The 22,533-nt window shown below is 49.1% G+C and overlaps 1 protein-coding gene across 1 annotated transcript in view; it reads right to left on the reverse strand.

Moving 5' to 3' along the window:
* Positions 1 to 1,849: 1,849 nt before the first annotated feature.
* The window catches only part of Marchf10 (membrane associated ring-CH-type finger 10), an 80,189-nt gene continuing 59,505 nt past the window's right edge, over positions 1,850 to 22,533 (reverse strand). Inside the window, exons 7-10 of the mRNA XM_048366125.1 lie at positions 20,197 to 20,306; positions 12,148 to 12,261; positions 5,895 to 5,937; positions 1,850 to 2,294 (exon numbers count right to left, since the gene is read on the reverse strand). Of these exons, the coding sequence (XP_048222082.1) occupies positions 2,242 to 2,294; positions 5,895 to 5,937; positions 12,148 to 12,261; positions 20,197 to 20,306 (320 nt within the window). The 3' untranslated portion in view covers positions 1,850 to 2,241. The remainder of the gene's footprint in view (positions 2,295 to 5,894; positions 5,938 to 12,147; positions 12,262 to 20,196; positions 20,307 to 22,533) is intronic.

Raw genomic sequence — 22,533 nt, forward strand, 5'->3', positions numbered from 1 at the left:
CTGTCCCACTTCAACCTCACGGGAGGCAATCCTGGCTTGTATGGATGCACCCTAGAGTAAGGTTCTATCAAGAGCGCCCTTCTCACAGGCAATGGTCTTCTGATGACGACTCAGACTCGGGAGCTCCCTCAAACAGTCCCATCTTATCTGGACTGGAGCTGTCAGGATGCACACATGCCACTTCTGCCTTCCTGAACCCCCCCTGGCACCACGGTTCGTCTGCAGGCACCGCTGTTCAGCTCCAGGCTTTGAGCCCTCTGGGAGAGGGCTGGGGTGGAGAGCAGGTGCTATCTCATGAGCTCAAGGCCTTGTCCCTTGTCACTTGCTCAGCGAGCTCGCCAGTGCTCCCCCACTTGGGGCAGGTCCCCAGCCCAACTGTTTTGCCGGTTGGCTTGGAGATGGAGTCTCAAGGACTTTTCTACCTGTTGAAGCCTCAAACATGGACCTTCTAGATCACAGCCTCCTGAATAGCTAGGATTCCAGGCATGCGCCCAAAGGGCTCATTTGTCCTCCATGATTCTTTTTCCCCACTCTCCTCTGTCTCTCCAAACAGGAGTATGGATGTTCAAAGTAAGGGAGGGAAACACTTGCTTTTCTTCATTCTCTTCCTGTTCCCTCAGACACTTTTTCCCACAAAATCTGAGAACGTACCAAGACTGTGGCATCAAGTTCAAGCTCTGTAAACATGTACTTCAATAAGCTTGAGCAAATTTGTCTAGTTGTGTGAATATCACTATGAGCCAGCAGGTGTCTGCTTAGTTCCTGCACCTTTCCCAGCTCCCAGAACCCACAGATCTCTCTGTGAGACTTACTGCCTTTCCTAGAAACTGTGTAAACACGGAACCATCATCGTGGACTATGCAGTCTTTTATGTTTGGCTCTGTGTGTGTGTGTGTGTGTGTGTGTGTGCGCGCACACTTAGCATAACAGGTTTGCATGTAGTATACTCTTCCATTGCTAATTAATTCATTAATTAGCCTGTCTGTCTCTAGAGGTTCCCCCCCCCCCCCGACCCCCGTACTGGTCCTGGAGCTTTAACTCAGAGCCGAGGCACTGTCCCTGAGCTTCTTTTGCTCACGGCTAGTGCTCTACCACTTGAGTCACAGCATTACGTCCAGCTTTTCCTGAGGGTCACAGCCTTTCCTGTGTGGGCTGGCTTTGAACCATGATCCTCAGATCTCAGTCTCCTGAGTAGTGAGGATTATAGGCATGAGCTACCAACACTCGGCTACTTCTGGCTTTCTTTGGTGATTAATTGGAGATTAAGAGTCTCATGGACTGTGCTGCCTGGGCTGGTTTCTGTGATCCTCAGATCTCAGCCTCCTGAGTAGCTAGGATTACAAGCATGGGCCACCAACACTGGCTCTATTTCCTTATGTCTGTTTTTCTCTCTCCTCCCCGCACACAACTCTTTCTCTCTCCTATCTCTTCAATGTCTCTTTATTGAACCCTCCCTCCTCCCATCTCTCTCACACACAATTTTCCCACTGAATCTCTGATCTTTTTTCATCCCAAATCCTGACAGTATTGGGGTAGGTCCTAAGTGTGTCCGACTGCCCCAGCCCCTGAGATGTGTGAAGACGCTTTGCCTTCCCCTGCCAGTGACAGAAATACCATGACATGGGGCTAGGGATATGGCCTAGTGGCAAGAGTGCTTGCCTTGTATACATGAGGCCCTGGGTTCAATTCCCCAGCACCACATATACAGAAAACGTCCAGTGGCGCTGTGGCTCAAGTGGCAGAGTGCTAGCCTTGAGCAAAAGGAAGCCAGGGACAGTGCTCAGGCCCTGAGTCCAAGGCCCAGGACTGGCAAAAAAATAAAAAGAAAGAAAAAAGAAATACCATGACATGAAGGGCGGAGAATAAAGTCAGTTTACTGAAGGCCTGGCTCCATTCCACTCGGGGTGGATGGAAGCCTGAACCAGCGTCCTGAGCCATGGATCCCAGCTGCCGGGACTGCAAGGGCAGCTGGGTCTCCTTGGGCTTCTTGGCAACAGGAGGACAGCCTGCCAAGGGCTCAGCAGCCCCAGAGGTTTAGCCCTGGGCTGTCTGGGACTCCCTTGTCCCTCCTGGCTGCTGTGATGGCTCAGGCCAGAGCTCCAAACAGAGCGGCACAAGTTGCATAGTGTAACTGGACACGGTGGCTTCGGTTTCGGTAAAGAGGAGGAGGAAAGGGGGCTCACGGGACGGGGAGCTGCCGGCTGTAGGGGTCTCTGCTGCGCCCCGCGGCCAGCTCCCTCGTTAGACCACATGGCTTGAAAAGGTGCTCTCATTTCCATCTCCCGACTCGGAACCTAGAAAACAAGATGTCATCTCAGGCTGCAGCCATCTTCAGGAGCTGTCACAAAAGAGCATGGTGTCACTGCCCTTCCCTGTCCCTGCCTGACCCCAGCGGCCAGCCTGGAGTAGACACCTGCCGCGCAGGGCTGGGTGGTTGTTTCAGCCTGACCAGTAGCTGGACGCCAGCCTCCCGTCCAAATGTTCTCAGTCATCTCCACATCCCATGTAGCCTAGTGTGCAAATGTTTGCAGGCTGATTAGGGGAGCCATGCGTAGTTTTCTCTCAGAACAATGGCCCCAGTCACCCCACCCCATCCCCCACTGCCTCACCTAATTGGGAGGGGAAGCAGTGCTAGGTTTCTAAGATGTCTACCAGAAGTCAGGGGCTGGGGAGAGACGTGGATGCTAGCAGGAGCAAACTCTTCTTCCATTTCAGCTAGAGTGAGCATCACCTCAATGTTCAGAAACAGTTTCTGGGGTCACATGTGGTACACACCTACAATTTCAGCTACTCGGGAGGCAGAGGTAGGATGATCTTGGCTCGAGGCTGGACCCAGGCAAAAGCATGAGACTATTAAAAACGAACTAATGGGACGCCAGTGACTCACACCTGGAATCCTAGCTACTCAGGAGGCTGAGATCTGAAGATCACAGTTTGAAGCCAGCCCAGGCAGGAAAAGTCCGTGAGACTGTTATCTCCAATAAATTACTCAGAAAAGGCTGGAAGTGGCGCTGTGGCTCAAGTGGTAGAGCACTAGCCTTGAGCAAAAGCAGCTCAGGGATAGCGCCTATGCCCTGAGTTCAAGCCCCAGCATCGTCAAAACAACAACAACAAAATAAACCCAACTAATCAGGGCTAGGAGTGTGGCTTAGGTGGCAGAGTGCCGAGTTCAGTCCCTAGTACTGTTCCACTCCCTGCCCCCACCCCCAGGAACAGTTTCTGATTGCTGTCATCTCCCCATTTCTCTCCAGGGCCTCTTCAATGCTACTTTTAGCCTCATAGAAGCCCCATTCACTAGAGCTGCCCCCACTTTCCTAGCTTACATGTTTTTCTCTCCAAAACTGGGGAGCTTTGACTTGAGTTTGGGGAAAGGGAGGAAGTGAGCTCTGGTCTAGCCTTTGGCCTAAGGGCTGGCGTGCTTGTCCCTGCTCTGGTCCTCACCTGTATGGAAATCAGCAGGTGGCATTGTTGCCCTGCCCAGCCGTGGTCTTGGTTAGGGTGATGATCATTTGGGAAGCAGCTGTTGAGGGGCTGGGTCACAGAGCTGGCATAGGCACACCCTCCCAGAATCCCTTACCAGGGTGCTAACAGTGTCCTTTGCTGAGGTTTTGGTCCTCAGGGTCAAAGGGAGGGTGCCCAGCAAACAGGCCGGCATGGACTCCTTAGAACCCCAAGGCAGCTGGCACCTCTTGCTCTTGTCCTGGTAAGTTGTCTTTTCCCTCTCTGTTGACCAGAACTGAGCTGGGGTGGCAGCTCCCAATGAAGGCAGTGCAGCCAACCAGGTGACTCATGCCAGGCCGGGGGTGGAGATGGGGGAGGGTCAGTGTGTGTGTGTGAGGGGGGGGGTGGTGGAGGGAGGGAGGCCTGGAAGCCTCTGGGTCTGTCTCTGGCTGCCCTAGTTCCTCTTATTTTGATAATGTCTCTGGAAGAGAGCCAGGCTGACAGCACCCCTGGCCGGGCCTGGCCTCTCTCTGCAGGGCTCCTTTGGCCTGGGCTCTGTTCACCTGTGTCTGGGGTGCGCCTAGGACTGGGGGTAGGTGGAGAGGGCCTGGACCCTATTTCCAAGGGACAATTTGGATGCCCCTCCTTGGGACTGAGGCCGGCTGGAAATGGCGGGGAGGAATCTAGAGCCGGACCCAGCTCCCTACGCACAGATGGTTAGTGGGTGCCAGACAATCTGCCTTGCGGGGGGGGGGGGGGGGGCGGGGAACATGGAGGACTGCAGGTCCCTTCCTTCCTCCCTCCCTCTCTCCGGGGAGCCTCTTTCTGAAGCGCCCTACAGAGATGCTTTGAGTCCGTCCCCCCCCCCCCCCCGCCCCTCTCCGCCCCACAACAAAGCACCGCGTCGGGTGCGGCAGGCTCGGAATCCAGGGCGCCCTTGGAGGGGTCCCCAGCCCGCGGTCTGGGTCTGGGCTCCGCATTGGCCAGCACTGGGCACTAGGAGGCGCTGCTGCTCAGCCGAACCCAGCCTGGCGCGCCCGGCTCCGGGGCGCAGCGGGGCGGGGCGCGGGGGACACCCTCGCCCAGGCCGGGCGGAGGACCAGCCAGGACCAGGCGGGGCCACCGTCCCGAGACGACGACGACGACCCCGGAGGGGAGGTGGAGGGCACACAAAGGTCACCAAGACCCCACCGCCCTGGGGAGACGCCCGCCCCGGCTTCCACCCGAGCATCCCCCGGGCCAGGCGGGGCTGGACTCGCGGCACTCGCGGCGAGTGGGGCTCCGGGGGCTTCTTTAGTGGGCGCAACTAAGAGTCACCCCCTCCTCCCCTTTCCCACCGCTCTGTGCCCCGAATAATAATAAGCTGGCCTCCCCTGGGTGGCAGCGTGGGCCCCACCCCAGGGAGCCCTGAGTTGGCGCCTCACGTATTCTGCACCCATCTATTGGGGGTGCGGGGTGGGGGTGGGGTCCCTAGGGCATCCCAGAGATGGGTTGCAGCAAGACCACTAGAGGCTGGGCGGGAAAGGGCCACTGGCCTCCCCTCCCTCCCCTTCCCCTCCCCCTCCCCCCTCCCAGGCGGGATCGGTGGGAGGGCAAAGTTCCCCTGCGATTCCCAGGGCTCAGCCAGCTTGGGAGACCTGGGCCGGTGGTTGCGGACCCCTCAGTGCTCCTCGTGTTGATCGTCCTTCTTGCTGATAACAATTCTTCCCGAGCCTGGCCTGGAGCCCTCCTGCTGTAATCAAGATCATCCCCCCCACCCCACCCCCCTGGCAATGTCTATGGAAAGAAGAAGAGGGAGAAGCCTTTTTCTCCAACCTGTTTGCAAGCAGCCTCTCTGCCTCCTTTGGGGGAGCAGTCTCAGGGGACCTGTTTGCTTTGCTCAACCTCTGAATCTAGTAGATAAACTTAATTGGGCCTAATGGTAACCCCATTCGATCAAGACAAGCGCTTGCCAACAAATATGGTTCCTTTTGGTAAAGGCCAAAGGAGCCCCTTTCAGTGTTTGGGAAAGAAAATCCCAGACAGGATTCAGATAGGAAAACAACAACAACAACAGCAACAACAAACAAAACAACAACCACAAAAGCAATAACAATAAACTCACAAAAATACTAGATGCTGGAGAATTCCAGCAAGGAAAAGGGGGAAAAACACCACCGGCAAAACCTCTTCCTCTTGCTGATAGCCTCTTCCCCTTTGTTGACCCTTTCCCTTGCTTTCAGGATGAATTAAAATTCTTATCTGCCCTGCCTCTCTCCAGTCTCCTTGGGCTTGCCTTCCGGATTTCGCTGCAGCTAGAGTTTCCCAAGCTTTGTGGGGTTATTTTTGCTTCTGGGTGGTGGTCATGACTTCCTCCCACAGTATTAAGTTCACAGTAACAGTAAGAGAAAGAGGGTGCTTTAGTGAACACCCTCAAAATGGTAAGACTGACCCCCCCCAACCCCCAAACCTACTTTCATTTTCTTCCGGTCTGGGTTGTGGGTGATTTCTTGACAACTATGAGAAAGAAGACAATGAAAAATGAATTTTTTTTCCAATGCAATTGTGAGCAGATGTATAATTCCCTAGTCTTAGGAATGTTCTAAGAATCCCTTACATCACTTTAAAGGGGCAGGAAACCAGTCGGTGGACACCAAAGACACTCAGCACGATGTGCTATGCAGCGTGATTGGGGGTTCGCTGGCCCCAAGGACAGCCAGAGTGACAACCCAGGTTGCCTTTGCTCCGCTGCTCTGGCTCTTCTAAATTGGGCAGTGTAAACAGGCTTGCTTCTTCTGCAGCAAGTGATCTGAATAGCAGAACCCCTTTCTGCGGGTGAAATCAGTTGCAGGCTGTGAGAGGAAGGCTGTGCTAATTGGCCACTTGCCTCACCACTGGCTCTTAAACAATTGCTTGTATTCTCTGCTCGGCAGGAAGCAGCAGACCCATCAAGGCCCTGGGCTTTCTCTTTGTTCTGACTTTATGGCATTTTATGCCACAATAAGATAGCTGTGTACTCCATGGGAGCCCATTGTGCCAGGCAGCAAGGAAGTGGGTTTGCTGCCCCTCGAAGAAGAGGGGCTTTGTGACAGCCTAGGGACAAAAGAAGGGGTGCTGGACTCTGTTATCAGGCAACTAACTGCCTGGCTGGTTGGGGAGGCAAGCTCTGGTCCCTGAGCCCCTTCCTGTGCCCAGGAAGGCGGCAGGGGCAGGGTGGAATTTCATCTAGAGTAGCAGCTCCTGGTGGCCTGGTAAATGATACATCAGGCTACCACTGGGTTAGCCTCCACCTCCATTTACCCCAGGCTGCTAGAGTCAACTTCCTAGGCCTCTAAATCCTGTACTAGGCAACCCCACTTTCTAACCAGCCCTTATATTCTCATGCAACCTGACCCTGAAGGGCAAATTAAGTTTTTCTAACTGTGGGTCAAACCTGGGCTTTCCAGATTTGGGGTAGATTTTGACCCTTGAAGTATGAGTTTTTGGGTTCAAATATGAATGGTAAGTGGGATCTGAGAACCTTCTAGACTCTACTTGTCCTTTGAGCCCACTACTGTTCTCCTTTCCCCTGCCACCATTTCCACCATTAACAGCACAGCTGAGGCAGAAGACAAGGTCTCTCTCTCTCTCTCTCTCTCTCTCTCTCTCTCTCTCTCTCTCTCTCTCTCTCTCTCTCTCTCCCTCTCCCTCTCCCTCTCCCTCCCTCCCTCCTTCCCTCCCTCCCTCCCCAGAAGATACTGTGGTAATCAGATAGACATAAGACTACATAGGAAGCCTGAGGCAGGTCTTCTTTGGGGGAGCAGACCTCAAATGATGGGGTGTCCCATGTAGATGTGAAAGGGAAAGAGAAAACAAAAAGGCAAGTTCACTTAGCTCTCTCTTCCAGGCCAGACTGCCTTCCCATTAGACTAAAGGGTGAGTGAGGGGCGGGGGGGGGGGGGGGGGGGTGTCAGATGAGGCTGGGGTCCCATCAGAGCACCTGATATGAGGAAAAGCCAGCTTCCTGCTGGATGTGTGTGGACATAACATTAGTGTTTCCTTTATCCTGTCCTCTTTACACCCATACCCAAGACTGCCTTCCCATACATACTCTGCACGTGGCCTTACTATGGTCCTGTGCTGCAGCCATGCCGCTGGTTTCTTCCAGCCTGTCTTCCAGGTGACAGCCCAAGTCATCACTCAAATGGCTAAATCTCCCAGCTTGTCAGTCCCACGTTGGGATGGTTTCCAAGAAGAACTGTCCAGTAGCTTCCACTGCCACACCTAAGCCTTTCCTGTCCATCTCCCTTCCTACACCTCAGGCTTACTTCCTGTCAGCCCTGGCCACACACCCTTGGCTTTCTCCAAACATACAGGTCTTTCCATGTCTCTCAGCCTTTGAGTTTCCCCTTTCCTCCCCACCCACTGCCACAGTCTCCAGGATCCATCATCTGTCCTCGGGTGATCAGTTTATAAGAGTGAAAACAGAAGCAGTGTTATGACCAGGTTCCCAAGGACTGATGGCAAAGGGCACACAGCCAAGGGTTTCCAAGCACAAGTCCTCTGGAGACCCTGGTGGCAGAATCTGTCCAGGAGAAGCGATGGGAGGAGGGTGGAAGAGTGATAGCTCTCATTTCACCCAGATGCAATCTCCTCTTCCTGTTCTGTCATAATCTTGACACAAGTTTTAGGTCCTTTGTTTACTAAAAAGTCTTCTAAAGTGCCTGCTTCAGACTCTGAACCTGTAACAGGCAAGGGATGTCTTAATCATCTCTGAACTCCAGGGTCTAGTTTAAAACTAAGCATTTTGTAGGTGTGCAGAATAAATGAGGAAAAAGATATCTCTTGAATATGGGAATGTTTCTTTACCTAGAATACTATTCTCTCCACAAATTTGTACTGTCACTTTCCAAAATGTAACTCAAGACTTGTTAGGTTATTTAGCATATATTATGTACCAGAAATTTTCCTAGACTATAGAGTACCGTGGGATACAAAAAAGACAAGGGCTCTATGCTCACGTTGCTAATGAATGACTGCAACCCACGCACACTGTTTCCTTATTCAGTCATCATTTGGCACAATTACAATCATCCAATGTTCCTGGGATCCATAGTGCCGGGGGACATGGTCAGCAGTCAACCATGACTCACCCTATGCCTACCATCAGGAGGGACAGGTGCAGAAGGCGTGGCTTGGCCTTTAAACAGCTCACAACCTCACTGGGGAGACAGATTGGTGGTGATGTAGCTGAAAACCCAGGAAGTCTCAGCCTGAGAAGATACCGTACTGTTGATTTCAGTGTCTAAGAATTCAGTGGGCCTTCAGGGCTGGGAATGTGGCTTAGTGGTAGAATGCTTGCCTAGCATGCATGAAGTCCTGGGTTCGATTCCTCAGCACCACACACACAGAAAAAGCCAGACATGGTGCTGTGGCTCAAGTGGTAGAGTGCTAGCCTTGAGCAAAAAGAAGCCAGGGACAGTGCCCAGGCTCTGAGTCCAAGCCCCAGGACTGGCCAAAAAAAGAATTCAGTGGGCCTACAAGTTTTCCTGTTCATGTTCTACTTTTCAGTTATTTCTTGTGTGTAGTGTGTGTGTGTGTGTGTGTGTGTGTGTGTGTGTGCATGTAAATCTTGCTTCCCAATATAATCATGAGCTCCACAACGAAAGGGACATTGTGGTATCACATCTGACAGCCACTTTCACTGATCCCTATCTCAGCCCTGGTGCAGGTGGTGTATGTAGGATTGGGGAAATGATGACTGACACTATCGACAGGTGTTTGTCATTGGGTGTCTTATTGAGAAACCTCTAAGAAGCCCAATGGGAATGATTAAAACCAGCACTGGCAGGTAAGGAGTAGGAAGAAGAGCTCCTCTTCCAACTTAGTGCCTTTCTTTTGCTAAATGTTAACTTTCAGATTTGGAGTATCTTCAAAAGGAATGTACTAAGACACAAAATCCAGAAGAGTGAGGATTTGACAGAAGAACAGAAGCCATTTATTAAGGATTCTTTTTTTTTTTTTGCTGGTCCTGGGGCTTGAACTCTGAGCCTGAGCACTGTCCCTGAGCTCCTTTTGCTAAAGGCTCTACCACTTGAGCCATAGCCCCATTTCCAGCCCTTTCTGAGTAGTTTATTGGAGATAAGAGTCTCAGGAACTTTCTTGGCCAGGCTGGCTTCAAACCACAATCCTCACGATCTCAGCCTTCTGAGTAGCTAAGATTATAGACATGGGCCACTGGTGCCCAACTTCATGTGGTATTCTTAACTGGCTATTTTGGAGTTTCTCAGCTTAAATGTGAGCTGGTGATGAGAGAAGGCCCTTTTTTTTCTTTGCCTGGCCCTTTTTTCTCCTTTCTACTTTGCTCTTGGTATAACTTACTCCTTCTCTAGAAGAGTTTTACCAGAAGGTTCCTCAGAGTCAGGGTCCTAAGGGCCTTGTTTTCCACCCATCGGGTTGTACTGTTTGTCTTCCTGTGTTTGCTTTGCAGTCCTGGTGGCTTGCATTTGTTGGATGACACTGGGACCTGCCCTGACCCATACCAACCCTGGTGCTTTGAACTTCTATGTGTAATAAAAAGTTCATTAAAAAAAGATGTGAAATCATGAAAATGAAGTTACACAAACGTTAACAAAGGGTCATTTCCTGCTTTCTGTTCTTTCTGGTTTTTTTAAAAATCCATATCTCTGAGGAATTTATGTCGCCATTAAAACCATGGAAGAGTTTAAGAAAGGACAGGCCTGGGTTAAAAAGAGGGTGAGATTCCTGGAGAGATACATTGGCAGAGAACCAGCTAGTCATCTTAATTGAGAGCTCAGGATCTGAGGGAAGAATTTAAGCCAGGAAAAAAAGTAGGAATGACTCTAGAATTTTATAACTGATGGCTTGAATCTGGCATTTTTAAATAGGAGTGGCTTTGAACAGATTGTAACAGCTCTGGGTCCTGGGGGGGTCTGTGGCAGTATAAGGAGCCTTGGGAATTGCTGGGCTCCAATCTGGAAGGCAGTGACAAGTGCTGGAAGGTGTCGCTTTTCCACTGAAGGGGCAGGAAGGAGAGAGAAAGTGAGGAAGAGAAGCAGAGAGGAGAAAATGAGGAGGAGAGAGGGAGTTGGGGTGGGATGGTAGATCACTAAAACTGTTTCGTGGTACCATCGGTGGTTTTTTCCACTGGCACAATGGTTCACCTTCTGGTCATGACCTTCTGGTATGGGAAGAGGTCAAGATCAAAGCCTCAGGGAGTGTTTTGGGACTCCAACACTGACAACATGAGGAAACAGCCTAAGGAAAAGGAGGTGCAGCTAGGTGTCCCTGCACAGCTTTTGCTGATACAAGGAACCATTTGATGAAGAAGAAGGTTCTTGAAGGGTTCGAGGTGCTGAGTTGATAATGACAAAGTACCATAAGGCACTGTAGCTCATTGACTTCACTAAGGCCAAGCCCTAGTGGGTAGCAGTGCTAGGCGTCTCCCCTCTAGCCCACGAGGCCTGTAAAAGTCTTAGCCCTCTTGTTGAAGGGTGGCTCAAATCAGGCACTGGTAGCTTACCCTATAATCCTCCTCGCTACTCAGGAGGCTAAGAACTGAGAATCAAGGTTCAGGGTCAGCCTGAACAGACAAAATCCTGGAGACTCTTATCTTTCCTTAACCAGCACAAAGCCAGACAGTAGAGTGGCAGCTTAGGTTGTAGAGTGCTATCCATGAGCAAAAAGCTGAGGGAAAGAATGAGGTTCTGAGGTCAAGCCTAGTACTAGCACCAAAAATAAAGCTAAAAAAAGATAGCTGGGCACTGGTGGCTCACACCTGTAATCTTAATTACTTAGGAGGCTGAGATCTGAAAAATCACGGTTCAAAGCCAGCCCAGACAAGGAAGTCCATGAGACTCTCATCTCCCATTTAACTACCAAAAAAAAAAAAAAAAAAGCCAGAAGTGAAGCTGTGGTTTAATAGGTAGACTGCTAACTTTTAGTACAAAGACTCAGGGATAGCCGCCAAGTCCTGAGTTCAACACCCAGGACCTGTACAACCATAGGTGGCTTTTGTCACTTGTCTAATAGAGCCAACATCCACACCTTTATTTCTTGGCAGTGTTCCTCTTTTGGAAGATACATGTGCACATGCGTGTGTGTACACATGCACGTGTATAGGCATACATACCCTGGGATCTAAATAAAACAGAAGGAAGGGGTTGTCTTAGGGTCTGATTGCTAATCAGGCCTCCGATGGGGAAGGTCCCATTTTGCTCAGGTCCTTTGTACTTGGCTACACCCACACAATGCCCACCCACTCCTACCATCTGTGGCTAAGCCTCTATCTGGGGAGGGTGGCACATCTTCTTAGAGACTCACTTATGTCAGTAATCACCTAATATTTTTTCAGCCAGAGAGTCAGTGCATATGCCCTTAGCGGCCATTGAATCTTAGTCCCAGATCTCACCACATGACCATGAGGACCTCAAGAGATTGCATCTCTAGGGGCTGGGGATATGGCCTAGTGGCAAGAGTGCTTGCCTTGTATACATGAAGCCCTGGGTTCGATTCCCCAGCACCACATATACAGAAAATGGCCAGAAGTGGCGCTGTGGCTCAAGTGGCAGAGTGCTAGCCTTGAGCAAGAAGAAGCCAGGGACAGTGCTCAGGCCCTGAGTCCAAGCCCCAGGACTGGCCAAAAAAAGAAAAGAGATTGCATCTCTACTAACATCACAGGGCTTTGTGGATCGTGCCCCTACCCACTCCAGGCCAGACCACACTTACCCTCTCTCTTGAAACCCGCCTGTAGTTGAGTCTCATGAGCTCGGCAAACCTCTGCTCATAGAGGTGAAGCAGCAGTACCAGGTACAAACCTGAATTCATCAGCTCGTTTTGTGCCTAAGTACAGAAAAGAAAGCCAGTAAGTTCATTTACAAAATATTCATGACTTCAGCCCAAGGATGGAAGGACTGAGGCTAAACTAAGAGGCGGGAGGAAATGGAACAAGAGTCCAAGCTCCAAGGCCTGCCCTTGAGGACTGGAGGCAGGATAGAGGCGGCCCAGGGCGGAGGCTGTGCACCGTATTCTGTATTTCTTTACAGGATGCGCCTGTCCCAGGAGCAGTTTACAAGCCAAGCTTTGAGCCAGGTGTTTTAATATGGAGCTCCCGCTTGGCTCCTATCACCTGAATGGGGTAAGCGGGGTGCTGGTGGCTCACGCTTGTAATCCTAGCCACTCAGGAGGCTAAGATTTGAGGGTCACGGTTCAAAGCCAGCCCGGCAGGAAAGTCTGTGAGACTCTCATCTCCAATTAATCACCAGAAAACCAGAAGTGGCTCAAGTGGTAAAGCACTAGCCTTGAACTAAAGAGCTCAGGGACAGTGCCCAGGCCCTGAGTTCAAGCCCCACAATCAATCCAAGAAAAGCCTGACGTTAGGTCATTCAGACAGAGGCATGGAAGGCCAGCAGAGATGGGGTGGAAAATGCAGAGCAGGTTACAGGTGACATTCCTTTGTGGCCAGTGTGGCTGGAGTAGATGATGTGGGTGTTTGGGATTTTTACGAAGCTTTGGCATGGGCTGGGGTCGAAGGGAGGTAGGGACAGAGCAGAAGCACACTTTACCGTGAGACAATTCAGGATCCAGATGCCATAGGCACACGTTGTTTTCAAAGGAAGGGCTCTAGACCTCCATCTCTATGGTTCTCCACAAGTGGGCCTTGGAAGGCCTGCTAGCCCCACCTGAGCCTCCCTTCCACCAGCGGGTCTACTGTCTATTACCACTGAACCCCCAGAGAGCGTAGGAGGGTTTGGGATGGCGCCAGGACCTTTAAGGCCTTCACTTAGGCTTCCTTCTGTCTGTTATTTTCATGCTTCTTCCAGTACTGGGATTTGAATTCAGATCTTTGAGCTCCTTAGGCAGGCACTCTATTGCCCGTGTCATGCCCCTAGCCCCATGTATCTGTTTTGAATGGCGCTCTCCGACCTTGCAGGCTTTCCTTACAGTTGTCATGAATATCGCTTCACTGTGGCAGCCTTCCTGATGAACCTCATTTGTCCCTGTCATTCCTCTGTCCTCAGACTCCTAAGCATTTGTCCTTATTGCTGGCACCACATTTTGTACATGTTAAATGGGCTTTTCCTCTTTGCCACAGGCGTGTTTTACTTTGATTCTCTCTGGTACTGGGAGCTGGTGGTGCATAGGGCAGGGCTGACTGAGCCTCTTTCCTCTACTAGGCTGTGCTACAAGGCGGCACTCTCTGGACCCTTCCTGGACCTTCAATATATCAGTAGCCTTAGTAACAACGTCCGGTCTGTAAGAGAAGGGAGGGAAGGCCTTTTTTGTCCCCTCCTGGTCTTATGCCAAGTCCCATGGGTGGAGGGCTCTGGGATGGGTCAAGGCTGTGCTCAGGAAGTAGCCCAGCCCCAGGAGACTGAGTTCTCTTGCAAAGGGCACAGTCTTTATATCACCCTGGGAAAGGTCAGAGCTGTGACTCTGTGTCCCGAGTAATAAAGTGATGGCTTTGGTGTTGCATCTTCCTGCAGCTGCTGAGATGTCCCAGTTCCCATTAGATCAAGGGCAGCACAGGAAGCTGGCACCGAACCCAGCTCTCCCAGGACCCAAGAGCCATCAGGAAAAGGTTTGGAAGTTGAGCAGGGATCGATGTGTCCTTCCTTCTGAAACCAGACAACTCCGGATCTTTGGTGACAACTGGCCTCAAGGTCAGTGCTCAGGGCCATCCCCTGTCCTGCAGATCATCTTGGAGGCACAAGAGCTAGATGTCAAGCTAACCTCTTATTTTTAGCTTTAGGTGGTGGCTTTTTGTTTTCTAAGCTTCCTCCCATCATTTTGGGGAGTCAATGCCTGGATCTCCTTTCAGGACAGTTTCCAAAGCCACCTCCTTTGGAAAACCTTCCGAATGTGCTTTTTAGAGTGTCCACCTCACCACACACCCCCGCCCCCCCAAGCCTTGTCCCTTGCTTGTTTTCTAGTATTCTCTGCCATGAAGGCTGTCTGTGCAGAGACGTGCTGGTGGCAAACCGATCAGCTAGAAAATGGCTTGGAACTCTCAGATTTGTCAAAGCATTCAGGGAAATCATTTACTTTTTTATGACTCAATAAGGCCCGGAGGCATGCAGATGGGAAAATATCCACTAATGTTTTCTGCAGATAATTTGAAAAGTCACTTGCAGCAGATTGTGTCTCTTCTCTGTTCTGTGGGAGGGGACGGGTCACGTGAGACCATAAATCTCCTGGCTCACCCTTGGCAGAGTGAGATGCTCCACGCAGGGGCACAGCTGGCCAATCAGAGAGGGCGCTGGCGGAGTCAGCCAGTCTACTCCAGAGTCACAAGTGGGCGGGGTCTGTTCACCGAACTATTTCTACAGCATTTGTTTGGCAAGCACCAAATGAACTTGATTTTGGAGCGTTATTTTTTGGAGCCACTCCTGGGCCCAGCCTCCTTCGATCCAATCATAATCACACAACTCTGGCTCCCACATGGAGTTTCCTTTTGTCATCAGCATGAAGGGAGTTGGGAGTGGGGCTAGCAGGTAGAGGTGAGGACACTTGAAGAAGAGAAGCCCTGTGAAGCCAGGGTAAGAGCTGGAGAGAGCTCAGCCACCTGCAGAGCTCCTTTCCTCCCAACCCACCATTGTGTAAATATGCATTGTGGCAATGAGATTTGCTACTTGGTAGAAATTCTCAATATTCCAAGTACTGCACTCAAAGAAGTGAATAGTCTGGCTGAATGTTTTTTTTTTTTTTTTTTGCCAGTCCTGGGCCTTGGACTCAGGGCCTGAGTACTATTCCCTGGCTTCTTTTTGCTCAAGGCTAGCACTCTGCCACTTGAGCCACAGCGCCACTTCTGGCCGTTTTCTATATATGTGGTGCTGGGGAATTGAACCCTGGGCTTCATGTATAGGAGGCAAGAACTCTTGCCACTAGGCCATATTCCCAGCCCTGACTGAATGTTTTATGAAGTCTTCAAATATGTTCTAGAAATGCTCTCAGGGCTGAGGGTGATTTAGATGCCTGTGTGTGTCCAAGGACATTGTGTCCTTGAGCTGGGGATAAAAGCCAGGCCTGGGCTTCAGAGCAATGAGAGCCAGAGGCCCTGAAGACCCTCTTGTGTGGCACAGCAAAGATGGCAGGAGAAACAGGTTCTGTGCTCAGTAGGTATAGACCCAGAACATGCTGCCGGTAAGGTGGGCAGTCTGGAACCAGGGAACACTGGCTTTGAGCAAGGAGTTTTCACTGTGTGACTCCACAGGTAACCTCTGCTCTGCCCATTTCCCCCAGGTGTTATATGAATTGAGCTCACACAGAGGGCCACAATATGTCACAAAACAAAAATAGCCTATAGAAAAGCAAGAACTAGAGCTAGGATTCCAGATACACGGTCGGGGCATCAGGTTGGTGAGGACAAAGCTGACATGGTGTGTGCACCTGCACTGCCAGGGCTTGGCCCAGTGCCTGGTACCCAGTGTATGCACAGTAAATATATGCACAGATGGAGCAATCCCACACTTCTACATGCCTCTTGTTCTGACCCTCCTACAGCACAGCTAAGGCTCACTTACAGCTCTCCTCATTCGGAGGAAGTGGCTATATCAGTCTTCCATCCCTAGGTATGGAAGCTCAGGTATCTAGGTATCTCTAGCACAGTGCTGGACATACAGTAGGTACTCAGTAAGTGTTTTGAAAGTTAAGCTTTTCATGTGATGTGTATTTTGTTACAATTTAAAAAAAATGTAACTAGGCATGGTGGCATATACCTATAATCCCAGTACTTGGGAGATAGACAGAGGCAGGAGGGCTGTGAATTAGTGGCCAGCCTACGCTACATAGTGAGATCCTAGCTCAAAAAAGAAATGAAAGCCAGTCTCTTATCTGTAACTCTAGCTCCTTCAGGAGGTTGAGATATGAAGATCAAGGTTCAAAGGCAGCCCGAGAAGACAAATCCAATTAACCAGCAAATGGCCAGAAGTAGAGGTGATAGAGGTATATAGTTCAAGGGGTAAGAGCCAGCTATAGGGTTTGTGTATTTTGCCTGGCCCAATTTTTTTGGAAGAGCAAACTTTCTGAAGAAATCAGAGCTGATCTCTTGTGGGCTCGTCACTTGTCAGTCCCTTGTCAGATCTGGGTTTGAAAGCCAAGTGAGAGGGTAAGGCTCTGCGTTCAAGCCCCAGTACCAGCACTACAAAAAGAAGAAATCCATAACTTGCCTCATTTCTGGGGTTAAGTCTGAGTGTCAGTATTTTCATAGGCAAACAACAAAGAAGATCTCCAGCTAAAGGTTAAAAGCTGTTTTCTGGGATGGCAAATTATGGGAGATTATGTCACCAGCCCTTTGTATGACTTTCATAACTAAAGTAAAACTAACAAAATAATACAACTAAGTAGGGAAATGCAGAAGAGATGTAGAAGAAGCCAGTCCTGTGCATCTTATGGTTTTCCCCTTTCATCTTTTTCCTTCCCCTGTCTTCTCCTCCCCTTTCCTTCCCTCCCTTTCTTCCCCATCTTTCAGTTTTGCCTCTTTCTTTGTACATGTCTATATTTGGCATGGCTACCCATGTCTTAAGATGGGTACCCATTAGCAAGGAGAGATCAGCACTGAGGCTAGCTAGAAGGCCTGTATGAACCCCAGTGTGGGTGTCAGGAGAAGGGGCTCAGCCTTCAAAAGCACAGGGAAGGACATCACCTCCACAGCCAGCCTGGGGCACCCCAGCTGGCAGGCCCTTCAGGGGGCCCACCCCACCTGGGGGCTGTACCCATGTCCCATGACATCCCCAATAGCAGCTTCTTCGGTCTTTGTCCATGGAGAGTTTCTGAACTTGCCTGCTCACACGTCCCTCGTGTTTTGAGTCAGACTGTGAGCAGATGCTATTAAAATCACAACAGGCCATGGTACAGTTAGAAGTACTTGTGGCAATGTGCCGGAAAATAGCCTGCTGTGTTCTAGGGTGCTTGGGATCCCACCAGGGGGGGAGGTCTGCAACCCAGTGTCCCCCAAGGATTACAAGGACGGGCGCTTTCCAAAGCCTCTGATGGCCCGTCAAGTTCTCACATGGAGGATGTTAAATCTTTTCTGCTTCCATGTAATTCCTGAGCTGGACATTTTCCATTTCCCTTCTCCAGAGCTACTGTCCACCCTGCTCACTGGCCTAGAGGCTGACCCATGAATTGTACAACCAGGCTGCCTTTGCCCTCTGCCTCCTCTTGGGCAATGTGTTTGGCTGGTAGGAGACCAGAGGATGGAGAAGAGAGAGTCGGGATTGTTGTTCTTCCTGTTTCCTCTTTGATGGGTAGTGGTGTGGCTGGGCCGCTTCCTCTACCAAGTAGCCATAGCACTTCTGTGCTGACAAGTGACCTCTTGTCCCACCAAGCCCCGGAGATCGCACTGCTAGTTCTCATTCCTTTCATTTTCTCTTTTTAGGGTGATGACGGTTGAACTCAGGGCCTTGTACTTGGTTCTGCATCCTTTTGCTTTGAATTAGTTTGTTTAAAATTTCAGTTAGAGTCTTGAGTTTTTGTCTGGGACCAGCTTTAGACCGTGATCCTCCTGTTTCAGCCTCCCAAGCAGCTGGGATTATAGGTATGTATCATCAAGCTCAACTTTCTTTGTTCTTTTCTCCTTCGTTTCTTCCTTTGTTCCTGTTTGTTCCTTCTTTCCCCTCCCTCTTTGGCCTTCCCTTCCCCCTTCCCCTCCCCTCCCCCTCCCTCCCTCCCTCCCTCCCTCCCTCCCTCCCTCCCTCCCTCCCTCCCTTCCTTCCTTCCTTTCGGCCTTCCTTCCATTCTTTGTCCATTGTGGGCTTGAAATTAGAGCCTGGGTGCTATCCCTGAGCTCTTTTGCTCAAGGCTAGCACTCTACCATTTTGAACAACAGCGCTGCTTCCAGTTTTTGAGTGGTTAATTGGAGATAAGAGTCTCATGGGAACTTTTCTGCCAGGGTTGGCTTTGAATCATAATCCTCAGATCTCAGCCTCCTGAGTAGCTAGGATTATAGGTGTGAGCCACTGGCACCCAGCCCTTGTTCTTTTCTTTTGCTGCTCACGATTGCCCTTTGCTCTGCCATCATTACCTGTTCCCTTGGAGTATGGCACTGCCCAGGCCCTGGCTAAAACAAGTACATTCACAGTTCTTTCTAGTGTGTACTTGCAACCAGATTACTGGTTATCTCTAGTGGCAGGATGCCTCAGGCTAAAGGTATGCATAGACATCTGGGTAGGCCAATTAGCATTGTGCATCCAGTGTTGGGCTATAGCCTGGTTCCCAATGCCAAAGAGGTTACAAAACTCTTCCAACGATACTGTTGCCCTTTAGTAAGTCTTGTAACATTTTCTTGATCACTTATATACTTGGCAATAGGAACAGCTCTCATATAAAATGGTGGCAAGGTGTGAGGAAGGAGAGCATCCTACAATCCTTTCTGTAGTCTTAGTGTTTGAGTGCCTCTGGACTTTAAATTCCACACAACCTCTTGAACCAGTAATCCTAATTTTGAAATGTGACACGCACTATGGTTTGGGTGTGGATTAAGACTTTCCCCCAAGGGTTCAGGGGTTGACATTTAATCCCTATAGCTGTGGATGGAAGAGTGCACTCCTAAGGCCCTGAGTTTAAAAGCCAGTAAGGGGGGGCGGGGGGAGGGAAGGAGGAAGATAAAGAGGGATGGGGAGAGGGAGAGAGGAAAAGGGAAAGGAGAAAGGAAGAGAGGGAGAGAGGGAGGTAGAAACTTAATCTGCCTGTGGGGTTAGGACATGAGGCCTTCAGGAAGTGATTATAATTAGATAGGGTCATCAGGAGGGAGTCCCCATGATTGTATCCTGGTGACTTCAGCAGAGAAGGGGCAGAGATCAGGAGACATGCCTGCTTCCTGTCTTTCACCATGTGATGCTACATCCTGCCTTGGTAAACTACCAGTAAGAAGATGATTACCGGGTGTGGGCCCTTGGACCTACACAATAGTGAGCTAAGCAAACAATTTTTTTTTTTGTCCTCACCATGATGGGAGAAAGAGTTGCTACACGTCACTGGCCTTGTAGTTCCAAATCTGCTTTCTTTATAAAGTTGGCCAGACTCAAGTGTTTTGTTCTAATCTTGAAACATCGACTAATATAGTATACATTGAATATAAAATTGTGTGATAGTTTACTCTTCTTGGGGGGTGTAATTAGAGATGGGTTATCATTTAACAGCACATCTTCACTAGAATTGGCCACCTTTTTAGCCACATGTGGCTTGTGACTTTGATCTTGGAGAGTGTCCTTCTAAATGAAAGATTGTTTACTGGAGAATTGGGTGATTAACTATTACTTGGGCCCAAATCACCTTCCCACCTGAGGTTAATTAAGCTTTTCACAGTTTTAGAAACGCAATCCAAATGCCCAGGAGAATTCTCTCCACTTACGCCATTCCCTGCTTTACTAGGTGTTAAGAGGAATCCAGTAAGCATTGACTCCATGCTTATTAACCTTAGGTAAAGCAGTTCCTTCCAAGAGTTATTTGATATTTAAGTCAGGGACCATTTCTTCCAGGATCTTGCTTTTTTTTTTTTTTTCTTTTCTTACTATTATGTCAGCAAATCCAGGATGACTAAGATTTCCTAATGCTGCAATATTCCAGTTCAGAACTTCTCAAACAAGTGCAATGGACATTCTCAGACCCATGTCACACACATTCCTTAGATTAGGGAAAGTCCTACTAGGGTGTGGCTCCTGGAAGAATGTTAGCTCAGCAAACCTGAAGCCCTGAGTTCAATCCCCAGTCTCCCAGTAGGTTCAGTGGCTCTACCCCATGTGAATCTAGAGGCAGAGCAGGCCAAATGTTTTTTACCCGGGATTGCTGGTGCTTCTGATAGAACTCAGTCATGTTGAAGTCATCCAGGTCGACCAGTAGGCCCTGCTTACACATTTCACAGGTCTTCACAGTGCCTAGATCAGCTCCTTAAATGAGAAGGAGATTCTATGTAAGAGAGTAGACCTACATGTTCTCAGCACACACACACACACACATACACACACACACACACACACACACACACACACCATTACATACAATTCTGCATCTGTGTTGGTACTTTAGGCAGGGAATGTTTGCAGAGTGAACTTGTGTGTGTTATGAATTCTGTGCTTTATTGACCTTCATTAAAAGTCAGTCAGCCTCTGAAGAAAATGACCTTGAAGCCGAGATCTGAAAAATTCCCTTTGTAATCATTTATTATACAAGCTTCATGTAAGTGAAATTCCCATGACTTTTAAATAACAAGTCTTGTTTCTATTTAAATATATAAACATAATGGTTCATAAATTGGATTTGCTACATGGACGCCAAGGAGTCTGTAACACAGGTGTTTGCAAATAATAATAATAATTTTACAAAAGACTAATAGCGGGCTTAGTTCTTTTTGGTCTTTGCTTTTTTCTTGTAGACCTAACATAGATCCAAGAAAAAGAAAAATAAATTTGTAAGGAAGCCAGACTTCATCAGTGGCTTAAAAAAAATCCACCTTTAGTCCTTCCCAGGTGAGCGTCTTACCTGAGGAAAGTAAGGGAGCAAGGGGCCACGTGTGGGTACCAGTTACAATGGTGTAGGGGGCAGCCACTATTAAATCCCAACAGCCTCATTTTGGGGGAGAAGCAGGAGAGGGTTTCCAGTGCTGGGGTGGGGGAGGTGTGTTGTTTTTAAATAAAAAAATTTGCATTCTAAAGTAGCACTACCTCCCCACCCCCCAAGGAGAAGCTGCAAAACTGTGGCTATTTTAAGCATAAAAACAAGGCACACCTCTCCCCCTCCCCTCCCCCCAGGCGCTGCATTTTGGCACGTGCACGCATTAGGAAACAGAGAGCTTAACTCCTTAACTGTATGTATTGAGTAATTCGGGCTTTGCAGGTTTCTACACCAGTTCGGTTCCCCCATAGGATATAAAACAAGAGTAATGATAGAGACTTTCAGAGGGGGGTGGATGAACTGCAATCTCTTGTCTGCATTTTGTTTCCTTCATGTCTTGTTTTTAGCACCATTCAGCAATGCTTTTGGCTCCTCCATATTCCATGTGTCTTCCAACCTAATCTTGCCAAATATACTATACCCGCATTGGCATTGATGAGCCTTCAATATCATTTTTTTAATGATCCATTTCATGGCTCCTCTTTTCTGTACTAGATTTTTTTTTTTCTGCCCACCACTTACATACTGTCTTGTTTGTTTATGGTCGGAGCTCTATCTCTTGAGCCATACCTCACTCAGGTTGGGCTTTTTGCTAGTGAACTGGCGATAAGAGTCTCACAGACTTTTCTGCCCTAGCTGGCTTTGAACTGTGATCCTCTAGGTCTTAACTTCTTGAGTAGCTAGGATTACAGGTGTGAACTACTGGTGTTGGCTGGTCTAGATATTTAATTGATTCAAATTTCTACTAAGATAAAAGCATTATATGGCAGAGTTATTACTACCCCTCTTACTAGAAAAAGTTCTTTGCTTATATTTAAGCATCTCAGGAATGATTCTGAATTTCTTATGCTGAGGAACACATGGAAAGAGATGTTAGGAATGAGGTAGTTAAAGTGAAAGGTCCCTGTGAACTGTGTACTGTCCTTGGTGAAGGGGCACAACAATACCCCATGGGGCAGGGGCTCCAGGTCTCTTAGATAGCACGGAATAACTAGATAAGAATGTGGGAGAGGAGAGAAATGACTGGAGCCACAGAGAAAAGATTTCAGAGAGACAGAGAGAGAGGGGGGAGGGAGAGGGAGAGAAGTGTTTGAACGACAAATCTATTTTCTAATTGAGTTGCTTCCATTGATATCCACGATTTTTGTTAAAATTGGCGTTCATTTCTAAAGTCTTATTTTAAAGAAATCTTCCATTTTCTGCCAAGAAAACTATAGCCGACTTACTGATGCAGCTATATTTAGGTTTTCGCTTCCCCGAGGAGTTGAGAAGGGACCTCACACTCTGTTATAAGATCAAACTGACAAAACCCACACATGGAAATCTCTTTCTCTAATACGGTTCTAGAAAATCAGATCAAGGCTTTTTAAAAAAACATTTTAAACCTCAGCTGTCAACAGGCAGCTTCGCTTGAGTTCCTAGGAGCCCTAAACCCTCCTCCTCCCAAATACAAGGAAGATGAACTGTGGGTGATCGTGATGGGCTTTCTGCATGAATTTTGCC

The sequence above is a fragment of the Perognathus longimembris genome, chromosome 17 (assembly GCF_023159225.1).
Source record: "Perognathus longimembris pacificus isolate PPM17 chromosome 17, ASM2315922v1, whole genome shotgun sequence".
NCBI classification, from domain to species: Eukaryota; Metazoa; Chordata; class Mammalia; order Rodentia; family Heteromyidae; genus Perognathus; species Perognathus longimembris.